Genomic DNA, 12,430 nt, shown 5'->3' on the forward strand with positions numbered 1-12,430 from the left:
TTTCTTTACCTCTGTTAGAAGCGTTATCCATCATTTGCCACTGACCGTCACTGCCTGATGTCTTGTGGCCTATTTCTGGTGTCAGTAGTGTGGGCTCATTTAACGTCCCGTTACAGTGGCTTCTCCCGACTCTTGCCTATCGATCAGTCTGGTTAAACTCCAGTTGAACTTTCCTTTGTAATATAAACACTAAAATCCTCACTCCATATGTCCGGAAAAAGCCACATGAGTGTGTTGTTGCGTCTACTAAACTGCACTCAAGTATCAGAATGGGTGAAGTGTGAAATAAAGTAATTTAACTCTGCTTCATTCAGAAACTATAAAGGGGATTGTGTTCTGCAGTCTGTTGAGGCATGGCGCTTGCTCCTGCACACAAGCCTTGCTCCGTAGTGACCTCAGGCCCCACAGTGTGCTCCAATACGGGTACTGGTACAATCACAATAGTACGGCGTAGTATATACGATGGGTTTACTGATCAGTTCTTTTGTTTTTTTTCTAACCCTAAGGTCAGATTGATTGGGCAGCATTAGCCCAGGCATGGATTGCACAACGTGAGACAACAGGGCAAGGGGGGGTGGCAGAACAGCAACCAATGATGCCCAATGGACAAGATCTGCCACCAGTTCCACAAATAGACCCTGCTCCCAACAATCATAATTTCCAAGGTGATCCCAATTTTAATCAGATGTGGCAGCCAGGTAAGTGATGTTGCTCTAACCTTACTACTACATTTCGACTTTGTGCTATCTTTTAATTATAATGGCTGAACATCACACTAAGCCGTTTTATACATTTTCCTAAATCAGGAAAATATGCCTTAATTCCCCTATTGTGTCCAGTGAGGGCCGTTTCACACATCTGGCTTTTCTCCGGATCCGGTGCACTGCAGTACAGTGTGATACAGTACAATGGCAGCGCGACAAGCTCTGGTCACATGCTGTCATGTGACCCGGACGTTGCCGCTCTGCCATTGTACTGTATCACACTGTACTGGAGTGTGACGATCCGGAGAAAAGCCAGATGTGTGAAACGGCCCTAACTAAATCTCTCCCTTTACAAGCAAGCCCAATCTGGATAGTAGAGGGAAATCAGTATGGATGTGACGCCTCTGCTGCTTCCACCTGTCATGTTATTAGGTGACAGCGCCCTGCATTCAGTATTACACCAAGTTACTAAATGTGATTTGTTTCTTCTTCTGTATAGAATGGGGGGGCATGCACCACCAGCCACCTCCTCACCACCCTCCCCCAGAGCAGCCATGGATCCCTCCAGCCCCAGGACCAATGGATATTGTGCCGCCATCTGAAGACAGCAATAGTCAGGATAGTGGAGACTTTTCTAATGACAACAGGCACATGTTTAACCAAAACAATCACGGCTTCAGTGCACCGCCTGAAAACTTCCCCATTGCACCAGTGAATCAGTACGATTACCAGGTAATGTTACTTTGATTTGTATTATAATCCTGTTTTGCTTTCTTTTAAGCAATTTGTCAGATTACCTTGAGTTTAACTACTTTTTTTTTCTGTTAAGCATGGTGCTGGAGGGTATGGACCTCCTCAAGGCAGCTTTCACCCTTCATATTGGCAGCAAGGACCACCTGGACCTCCAGGGCCACCTGCACCATCTTCCAATAGAAGAGAAAGGACGTCCTTCAGGGAAAGACAACGGTCACCTATACCAGTTCCCCCAAAACAAGAGCCTCTACAGATAGGTAGATATGATTTTACTCTATCCTTTCCCCCAGCAGTCCGGTGCTGTTACTGTGGCATTCAATCAACAGCGGCAATGGTCACACTCCTTATATTAGCATGGCTGCTCTGTGACGGGAGTACTGAGGCATGCAGAACAGAGCGTCATCTCTGTACCCAGTGATTGACTGCAGTGGTCACATGCTGACTGCTTCTAAGCAAAAACTGGGACTGCCCCAGACTCAGGAGCTGGTCACTACACTTTTCCAACAATGAATTGGAATGATTGTCAATTCCACACAACTAATCCTTTGTGTGCGAACTATCTTGGCTTTCTTTAGATTTAGTTAAATTGCAATTTTATAAGCATGAATAGCTTACTCTTTACCAGAGTTACCAAAGGGTAAAACTTAGTTATTTTCCTGTACATGAGTGTATTGTGGACTGTGAGCCCTCGCGGGCAGTGTCCTCTCTCCTCCTGTGCCTGTTGTGCCTTGTATTCTTTATGATTATTGTACTTGTCCCTATTATGTAATAATGGAATAAATGGGGCTATAATAATAACATGGGTAATTACCTTAGCTAATGCCGTGACTGAAGGCGCCTCAAACTTCTCATTGCAGATCTTGCGTTGGATTTTTCTTTTAAAGGGAACCTGTCATCAGAAATGTAGCTTTAAACCTAAAGGTTTCCCCCTCTGCAGCTCCTGGGCTACATTCTAGCAGGGTTCCTGTACTTTTTGTGCCCCCTTTTAAACCAAATTAAATACCTTTATAAAGTTGTACCTTTTGGAATGAAAATCTTGTGAATGATCCATGGGGGCGGGCTCTCTGGTGTCCGTTGCTGTCCCCCATTGCTCCATTTCATACATCAGGACGCCGCCCACTGCACCCGAGGTGCCCGCCCCCCCAGTGCCTCCAGCGTTCTGTGCCAGCGCTGGCCAAATGAGCCGACGTCACCTCCGCCTGCTCCGCTCCTCCCATCTATTTCCTGCCGTAGGGTAAGATGGGAAGGAGGTGACGTCGGTCATTGGCCGGCGAGCGCTTGTGCAGAACACTGGAGGCAGAGGGGAAAGGGCGGGCACAAGTTTATGGGCGGGCACTTGCTGATGACACTCACAGCGCCGCCCATAATCTCGTGCCTGCGCACACGTCACCAGCGGTCACACGTGCACACAGTGCACAGTACCGCTACAGTCACACAGCGCATGCGCGGGAACTCGAGCGGCGTCCTGAGGTTTGAAATTCAGCGTTCGGGGGCAGCGTAAATCGGCAGGAGGGACAGTAACAGACAACAGGCAGCCCGCCCCCATGGATAATTTTCAAAATTTGTATACAAAAAGGTAATACTTTATAAAGTATTTATTTTGGTATAAAAGGGGCCACAAAAACTAGAGGAACCTTGCTAGAATGCAGCCCAGGAGCTGCAGAGGGGGAAACTTTTAGGTTTATAGCTAAATTTCTGATGACAGGTCCCCTTTAAAAGATTTGTCAAAGATTCTTATTTTTTTTAAACTCCCTTTGGTCTATTCACCTCTATAAAGGTTATTTTCTTCATCGTTCCTTATGGGAGACCCAAACCATGGGTGTATAGCTTCTGCCTCCGGAGGACACACAAAGTACTACACTCAAACGTGTAGCTCCTCCCTCCGGGCTATATACACCCCCTGGATGACAATCTAACCAGTTCAATGCTTTGTGTTCAGGAGGTCACACACACATGCATTCTCTGATTTTTTTCATTTTTATTTTTTTGATTTTAAAGATTTGGAAGAAAAGCGGGTCCAGTCTGGACTCCCGGCATGTCCCTTCTCACCCCACTGTGTCGGCGGTGCTGTTAAGGTTGACTTTACAAGGCTGGAGCCTTCACATGCCGCGCTCCTTCACATCCTCTGAGAGGCTCTGGGTTGAAGTGGGAGCCGTCACGGTCCTCTCTGCTTGCAGAAGACCGGTCTCCATCCGCAGCCCTGTCTGGTTCCTGCTGGAAGGAGCGTTTAACCCCCCTCAGGGACTGGCCCTGCGTCTCAAAAGCTAAGTATTGAGACGTTTTTCAGGGGTCCCGGGTACTTTTATTAGGGGAAAAGTATGTTTTTTATGTTTACTGTAAATTCCGGCCGGTTCTGGGGGTTTCCCCTGAGAACCGCGCCGACGGTGCCTGCTCGTCGGCCGCATGTTAAAATCTAGGCCCCGGCTTCTGTTTGGGCCTAGTTTCGGTTTCATCTTCCTCTGCATGTCATTCATGCAGGGGAATAGAGTGGCGCCGCCCACCGGCCATCCAGCAGAGGGGAGGGCACTCCTCTCTGATGAGATGTTTCCCTCCCCTGCATCTCTCCTTAGCCCTCCGGTTTCCCGCTCTTGGGCTAATCTCCGCCCCCCCTCCTCCTCCCAGCGCCATTTTCTCAGCGTTTATCACACTGATCGGCGCTGGCTGCTGAATCTGCTGCTTTCCTGGAAGGCTGACGCTTTACTGGGGGTCCGAGCTGTGGAATCCGGAGGGCACACAGAGAGCGGGCTGGTAAGCCACAACCTCTGGTTGTGGGCTTTATTATACACTCTCAGGACATTCTATACGAGTGTATTCTTACTGCAGAGCTTCCACCTCAGCAGCATGTCTGTCACCCGGAGCAAGGCTGCAAACATGTACGCTATATGCACTGCATGTAAGCGCATTCTGCCAGAGCCAAGCACATACCCACATTGTGATGCCTGTGCTAACATGGTTGTGTCTCAGCCTGGAGCCTCCTCAGGGGTCCCTCCGGCTGCTCCGGCCCCGGTGGCTGAACCCCCGGCTTGGGTAGCATCCTTTTCCCAAGCTATTTCCCAGTCTTTTGCCGACTCCATGGGGCAGCTGTCCCGGACACTGCTGACCATGCATCAGCCCCCTTCTCAGGGTGCCTCTGCTGCTCCGAGTTCTGCAGAGCTCTCAGAGCATGTCCTAGGACCCCGTCCCCCTAAACGGAGACGCAGGGACCCTTCTCCTTCCTCGTCCCACGGCTCTGATTCACGAGCCGAGGTGCAGGGCGAGGAGGATTCGTTTACTGTGGGCTCAGACGCTACCTCTATGTACCCCATTGACGTGTCTGAGGGTGATGCGGATGTTAGTGACTTGATTGCATCCATTAACTCCGTACTGAACCTCAATCCACCAGAGTCAGAGGAACAAGCCTCTCTGGTAGAGATACACCAGTTTACCTCACCTAAGAGAGCTAAGAGTATGTTTTTTAACCACTCCAGTTTTCGGACCACTGTTAACAAGCCCAGGGCCTGTCCTGACAAACGTTTTCCGAAGCGTAGTTCTGATGACCGTTTTCCTTTTCCACCAGAGGTGGTTAAGGAATGGGCCCAGTCTCCAAAGGTAGACCCTCCAGTGTCCAGAATCTCAGCCCGCACAGTCGTAGCTGTGGCTGATGGCACTTCTCTTAAGGATCCCACTGACCGCCAGGTTGACCTTCTGGCCAAGTCTGTATATGAGGCGGCAGGAGCCTCGTTCTCCCCGTCTTTTGCGGCAGTGTGGGCTCTTAAGGCAGTCTCTGCCTCTCTGGCAGAGATACATTCCCTCACCAGGGACTCTATGCCTGAGATGGATGCCTTAACTTCTCAAGCTTCGGCTTTTTCATCCTACGCCATGTCTGCCATCCTGGAGGCTTCTCACCGCACGGCGGTGGCCTCCGCTAACTCCCTCGCGATCCGCAGGATCTTGTGGCTTCGAAAGTGGAAAGCAGACGCTTCCTCTAAGAAGTTCCTTGCGAGTCTCCCTTTTTCTGGGTCCCGGCTGTTTGGTGAACAACTGGATGAAATAATTAAGGAAGCTACTGGCGGGAAGAGTACTTCCTTGCCACAAACTAAAACCAGGAAACCTGTCCAGGGTAGGAACCAATCGAGGTTTCGTTCCTTTCATTCCTCTAACTGGTCATCCTCTAAGCCCTCGACCTCGTCCGCTACCGCAGCCAAGGATCGTAAACCCAACTGGCGCGCGAAGCCGCGTCCTCAAAAGACCGGAGGAGCCGCTGCCACTAAGGCAGCCTCCTCTTGACTATCTGGCTGCGCCAGCAACGTCCTTGGTCGGTGGCAGGCTCTCCCACTTTGGCGACGTGTGGTTTCAACACGTCTCCGATCAGTGGGTGCGAGATATCATCTCCCACGACTACAGGATAGAATTTTCTTCCAGCCCGCCAAACAGATTTTTTTCTGTCCACCCCCCCCTGCTCCAAAGCCGCCGCCTACTCTCAGGCCGTGGCATCCCTGCAGGCCAACGGTGTAATTGTTCCGGTTCCCACCCGGGAACGGTTCAGCGGTTTCTACTCAAACCTCTTTCTAGTTCCCAAGAAGGACGGTTCCTTCCGACCCATCCTGGATCTCAAGCTTCTCAACAAGCATGTTCAGGTGCGGCACTTTCGCATGGAATCTCTGAGATCGGTCATTGCCTCAATGACCCAAGGAGATTTTCTGGCATCCATCGACATCAGAGATGCCTATCTGCATGTGCCTATTGCGGTTTCACACCAGCGTTGCCTACGCTTTGCAATCGGAGAGGAACATTTCCAATTCGTGGCTCTCCCCTTCGGCTTAGCCACGGCCCCTCGAGTATTCACCAAGGTCATGGCAGCAGTGGTTGCGGTTCTGCACCTCCAGGGGTTGGCAGTGATTCCTTACCTGGACGACCTTCTAGTCAAGGCCTCATCCAGTGCAGACTGCCAGCGGAGTGTCTCACTCACGCTCGCCACGCTCGTTCAGTTCGGGTGGCTTGTCAACCTGCCCAAGTCCACTCTGACCCCGACCCAGGTGCTTCTTTACCTAGGGATGCAATTCGAGACTCTGCCGGCACTTGTCAAGTTGCCCTTAGTCAAACAGCAGTCCCTTCGTCTGGCGGTGCGCTCTCTGCTGAGGCACCGCCGTCATTCCATCAGACACCTCATGCAGGTGCTAGGTCAGATGGTGGCATCAATGGAAGCGGTTCCCTTTGCCCAGTTCCATCTGCGTCCCCTGCAGCTGGACATTCTCCGCTGTTGGGACAAGCGGATCTCTTCCTTGCACAGGCTGGTGGTTCTGTCGTCACAGACCAGGAGCTCCCTTCAGTGGTGGCTTCGGCCCCTCTCTCTGTCTCAGGGACGCTCCTTCCTGACTCCGTCCTGGGTGATCCTCACCACGGATGCCAGCCTCTCCGGTTGGGGAGCAGTATTTCTCCATCACCGAGCACAGGGCACTTGGACTCCGTCCGAATCAGCCCTCTCGATCAATGTGCTGGAGATCAGAGCTGTGTTTCTAGCTCTCCTAGCCTTTCACCACCTGTTGGCGGGCAGGCACATTCGAGTTCAGTCGGACAACGCGACAGCGGTTGCCTACATCAATCACCAGGGCGGGACTCACAGCCGTCTGGCGATGTTGGAGGTTCAACGAATCCTCCAGTGGACGGAGGACTCCAAGTCCACCATATCCGCAGTCCACATCCCAGGCGTGGAAAACTGGGAGGCCGATTATCTCAGCCATCAAACCATGGACAGCGGCGAGTGGGCCCTGCATCCGTCAGTGTTCAGATCAATCTGCCGCAAGTGGGGCACTCCGGAAGTGGATCTAATGGCATCCCGGCACAACAACAAGGTTCCGGTTTACATGGCTCGCTCCCACGATCCTCAGGCCTTCGCAGCGGACGCACTGGTTCAAGATTGGTCTCAGTTCCGTCTGGCCTATGTGTTTCCCCCTCTAGCTCTCTTGCCCAGGGTTCTGCGCAAGATCGGAATGGAGGGCCGTCGAGTCATAATCATTGCTCCGGACTGGCCCAGGCGAGCTTGGTACCCAGACCTGCTCCGTCTGTCCGTAGGGGTGCCGTGGCACCTCCCGGACCGCCCAGACCTTCTCTCTCAAGGTCCGTTCTTCCGCCAGAATTCTGCGGCTCTCAGATTGACGGCGTGGCTCTTGAGTCCTGGATCCTGACGGCTTCAGGCATTCCCTCTGAGGTCATCTCCACTATGACTCAGGCTCGGAAGTCTTCCTCGGCCAAGATTTACCACAGGACTTGGAGGATTTTCCTGTCCTGGTGTCGCTCTTCCGGCCATGCCCCTTGGCCGTTCTCCTTGCCGACCATCCTGTCTTTTCTACAGTCCGGTCTACAGCTAGGACTGTCCCTCCATTCCCTCAAGGGACAGGTGTCGGCTCTGTCGGTATTGTTCCAGCGGCGTATCGCCCGAATGGCTCAGGTGCGCACCTTCATGCAGGGCGCATCTCACATCATTCCTCCTTACCGGCGGCCCTTGGATCCCTGGGACCTTAATCTGGTCCTCACGGCCTTACAGAAACCCCCCTTTGAGCCTCTCAGGGAGGTTCCTTTGTTTAGACTTTCACAGAAAGTTGTTTTTCTAGTAGCCATAACTTCTCTCAGGAGAGTTTCTGATTTGGCTGCGCTCTCTTCGGAATCCCCCTTTTTGGTGTTTCACCAAGACAAGGTGGTTCTTCGGCCGACTCCGGACTTTCTCCCTAAGGTGGTGTCTCCTTTCCACCTTAACCAGGACATTTCATTGCCTTCTCTTTGTCCGGCCCCTGTGCATCGCTTTGAGAAGGCGTTGCATTCCTTAGATTTGGTGCGGGCGCTCCGAATCTATGTGTCACGCACCGCCGTTTTTAGGCGGTGCACCTCACTTTTTGTGCTAACCACTGGTAAGCGCAAGGGTCTCGCTGCTTCTAAACCGACCCTAGCTCGTTGGATCAGGTCGGCTATCACCGATGCCTACCAGTGTTCTCAGGTGCCTCCTCCGCCAGGGATTAAGGCGCACTCAACCAGAGCTGTCGGTGCCTCCTGGGCTTTCAGGCACCAGGCTACGGCTCAGCAGGTTTGTCAGGCTGCCACGTGGTCCAGTCTGCACACTTTCTCGAAGCACTACCAAGTGCATGCTCATGCTTCGGCAGATGCGAGCTTGGGCAGATGCGTTCTTCAGGCGGCTGTCGCCCATTTGTGAAGTTAGGTTTTGCCTACTTCTCAGTTTGGTTTATTTCTTCAGCGCTCTATTGGGAGACCCAGACGATTGGGGTATAGCTACTGCCCTCTGGAGGCCACACAAAGCACTACATTAAAAGTGCAAGGCCCCTCCCCCTCTGGCTATACCCCCCCCGTGGTATCACGGGTTCTCCAGTTTTAGCTTTGTGTGCGAAGGAGGTCAGACATTCCATGCATAGCTCCACAGATTTTAGTCAGCAGTAGCTGCTGACTATTTCGGATGGAAGAAAAGAGGACACATATAGTGTCCCCAGCATGCTCCCTTCTCACCCCTGGATGGTGTTGTAAGGTTGAGGTACCTATTGCTGGTACAGGGCTGGAGCCTGACATGCTGTTTTCCTTCCACATCCCCTGGTAGGGCTCTGTGGAAGTGGGATCCTGCCGGCCTCTCAGCTCTGACGCCGGGCTCCATCCACAGACCCATTAGAACCTGATGGAGACGGAGCAGGAGTACGATCAGGGACAGGCCCTGCATCATACAGGTACTCTGTGTCCCCGGCAGGCACAGACACACTCCGGGCTGGCTGGGTGTTGTAGTGCGCCGGGGACCGCAACGTTGGAGTTAGTGTCCCTACAGATTACTGGGGGATTTTTTGTGTATGGGAACGCAGCGCCGACCCCCTCTGGACCGGGCGGCGCTGCTGTGACTTGTGGTGCGCCGGGGATCCGCCGTCCGCGCTTTTACGGCGGCGGCGGTTATAAATTGAGTCCCCGGCTTTTTGGGCCTAGGACGCCGGCAGCTCCGATTCGTTCCCGCCCCCACCCTGTCATTCAGGGTAGGGGAGAGACGCTGTTCGCTAGCAGCGACGAGGGCTGGAGCCTGATTTACATGCTCCAGCCCTCACACTAGGCACAGAGGGAAGCAGGCTTCCCGCTCTTAGCCAGGAACGCCCAGGGCCCGCCCCCCTTCTCTCTCAGGACGCCGGCAGCCATTACATGCAGTCTGGCTGGAGGAAGGACGCAAGGCTCTGGGAGACCTGGACTAGGGGCTATCTGGCGACCACACACCCGCTTTTTAAGCGGGCGGTAAGCGATTTTTCTGTGCTGGTCCCTCTAGTGCCTCACGGTGTATCGGTGTACTGTGTAGGATATAGAGATATTGTATTTCTTGCACTGTGAGGTCGCTTCTGGCTGCATCTCCCAGATCCCTCTGTGGAAGCAACAACATGCCATCCTCAAAACGCAAGGCTGCCAAGGCTAGGGCTGTGTATACTGCGTGTGCTGCATGTGGGGCTAATCTACCAGCAGGCTCCGATGACCCCCATTGTGTGCAATGCTCCGACCCGGTGCTGCTTCGCCAGCCGGAGTCAGGAGAGGTAGTGACCCAGGCTGAGACGCTTGTAAGTTCTGCCCCGGTGACAGGGACAGACTTTGCAGTTTTTGCTGATAATATGTCTGTGTCTATGGCAAAAATCCTTGAAACCTTGCAATCTATGCATGGGGCTCAGTCTTTGGGCACGGCGAGGCCTCTGTCCTCAGGTCCCCCTCACTTGGAATTAATCCAGCCCACAGGGGGGTCCCCGGCTTCCCAGGCTGAGTATTATGACTCAGATGATAGCCCCAGCCATCCTAAGCGAGCTCGCTGGGAAAGACCCTCGACGTCATCACACTGCTCAGGGTCTCAGCGCAATCAGTCTCCCTGTGATGTGTCTGATGAGAGTGATCAGGAATCCATTCCTGGAACCCCTCTCAACCTGGATACCCCTGATGGGGATGCCATGGTAAACGACCTTTTCTTCAGCGCTCTATTGGGAGACCCAGACGATTGGGGTATAGCTACTGCCCTCTGGAGGCCACACAAAGCACTACATTAAAAGTGCAAGGCCCCTCCCCCTCTGGCTATACCCCCCCGTGTATCACGGGTTCTCCAGTTTTTAGCTTTGTGTGCGAAGGAGGTCAGACATTCCATGCATAGCTCCACAGATTTTAGTCAGCAGTAGCTGCTGACTGTTTCGGATGGAAGAAAAGAGGACACATATAGTGTTCCCAGCATGCTCCCTTCTCACCCCTGGATGGTGTTGTAAGGTTGAGGTACCTATTGCTGGTACAGGGCTGGAGCCTGACATGCTGTTTTCCTTCCACATCCCCTGGTAGGGCTCTGTGGAAGTGGGATCCTGCCGGCCTCTCAGCTCTGATGCCGGGCTCCATCCACAGACCCATTAGAACCTGATGGATTCGGAGCAGGAGTACGATCAGGGACAGGGCCCTGCATCTTACAGGTACTCTGTGTCCCCGGCAGGCACAGACACACTCCGGGCTGGCTGGGTGTTGTAGTGCGCCGGGGACCGCAATGTTGGAGTTAGTGTCCCTACAGATTACTGGGGGATTGTTTGTGTTTGGGAACGCAGCGCCGACCCCCTCTGGACCGGGCGGCGCTGCTGTGACTTGTGGTGCGCCGGGGATCCGCCGTCCGCGCTTTTACGGCGGCGGCGGTTATAAATTGAGTCCCCGGCTTTTTGGGCCTAGGACGCCGGCAGCTCCGTTTCGTTCCCGCCCCCTCCCTGTCACTCAGGGAAGGGGAGAGACGCTGTTCGCAAGCAGCGACGAGGGCTGGAGCCTGATTTACATGCTCCAGCCCTCTCACTATGCACAGAGGGAAGCAGGCTTCCCGCTCTTGGCCAGGAACGCCCAGGGCCCGCCCCCCTTCCTCTCTCGAGACGCCGGCAGCCATTACATGCATGCCTGGCTGGAGGAAGGACGCAAGGCTCTGGGAGACCTGGACTAGGGGCTATCTGGCGACCACACACCCGCTTTTTAAGCGGGCGGTAAGCGATTTTTCTGTGCTGGTCCCTCTAGTGCCTCACTGTGTATCAGTGTACTGGATACAGTTATATAGATATTGTATTTCTTGCACTGTGAGGTGCGCTTCTGGCTGCATATCCCAGATCGCTCTGTGGAAGCAGCAACATGTCATCCTCAAAACGCAAGGCGGCCAAGGCAAAAAGGGCTGTGTATACTGCGTGTGCTGCATGTGGGGCTAATCTACCAGCAGGCTCTGATGACCCCCATTGTGTGCAATGCTCCGACCCGGTGCTGCTTCGCCAGCCGGAGTCAGGAGAGGTAGCGACCCAGGCTGAGACGCTTGTAAGTTCTGCCCCGGTGACAGGGACGGACTTTGCAGTTTTTGCAGATAATATGTCTGTATCTATGGCAAAAATCCTTGAAACCTTGCAATCTATGCATGGGGCTCAGTCTCTGGGCACGGCGAGGCCTCTGTCCTCAGATCCCCCTTACTTGGAATGTATCCAGCCCACAGGGGGGTCCCCGGCTTCACAGGCCGAGGATTATGACTCAGATGATGGCCCCAGCCACCCTAAGCGAGCTCGCTGGGAAAGACCCTCGACGTCTTCACACTGCTCAGGGTCTCAGCGCAATCAGTCTCCCTGTGATGTGTCTGATGAGAGTGATCAGGAATCCACTCCTGGAACCCCTCTCAACCTGGATACCCCGGATGGGGATGCCATGGTAGACGACCTTATCTCAGCCATCAATAGGCTGTTGGATATTTCTCCCCCAGCCCCTTCAGCAGAAGAGGCGGCTGCGGAGCAGGAAAAGTTTCGTTTCCTTTATCCCAAGCGTAAATTGAGTGCTTTGTTAGATCACTCTGACTTCAGAGAATCAATCCAGAAGCACGACGCTCACCCAGAAAGGCGTTTCTCTAAACGATCTAAAGATACGCGTTTCCCTTTCCCCCCTGAGGTGGTCAAGCGCTGGACACAGTGTCCAAAGGTAGACCCCCCGATTTCCAAACT

General features: G+C 53.4%; 1 protein-coding gene across 1 annotated transcript in view; it reads left to right on the plus strand.

Annotated features, from left to right (window-relative positions):
- PNISR (PNN interacting serine and arginine rich protein) overlaps window positions 1-12,430 on the plus strand; it is a 95,189-nt gene that overhangs the window by 22,379 nt on the left and 60,380 nt on the right. The window contains exons 3-5 of the mRNA XM_075340104.1: window positions 507-698; window positions 1,204-1,436; window positions 1,534-1,714. Coding sequence (XP_075196219.1) covers window positions 507-698; window positions 1,204-1,436; window positions 1,534-1,714 — 606 coding nt within the window. The remainder of the gene's footprint in view (window positions 1-506; window positions 699-1,203; window positions 1,437-1,533; window positions 1,715-12,430) is intronic.

This window comes from Anomaloglossus baeobatrachus, chromosome 3, assembly GCF_048569485.1.
Source record: "Anomaloglossus baeobatrachus isolate aAnoBae1 chromosome 3, aAnoBae1.hap1, whole genome shotgun sequence".
Taxonomy (NCBI): Eukaryota; Metazoa; Chordata; class Amphibia; order Anura; family Aromobatidae; genus Anomaloglossus; species Anomaloglossus baeobatrachus.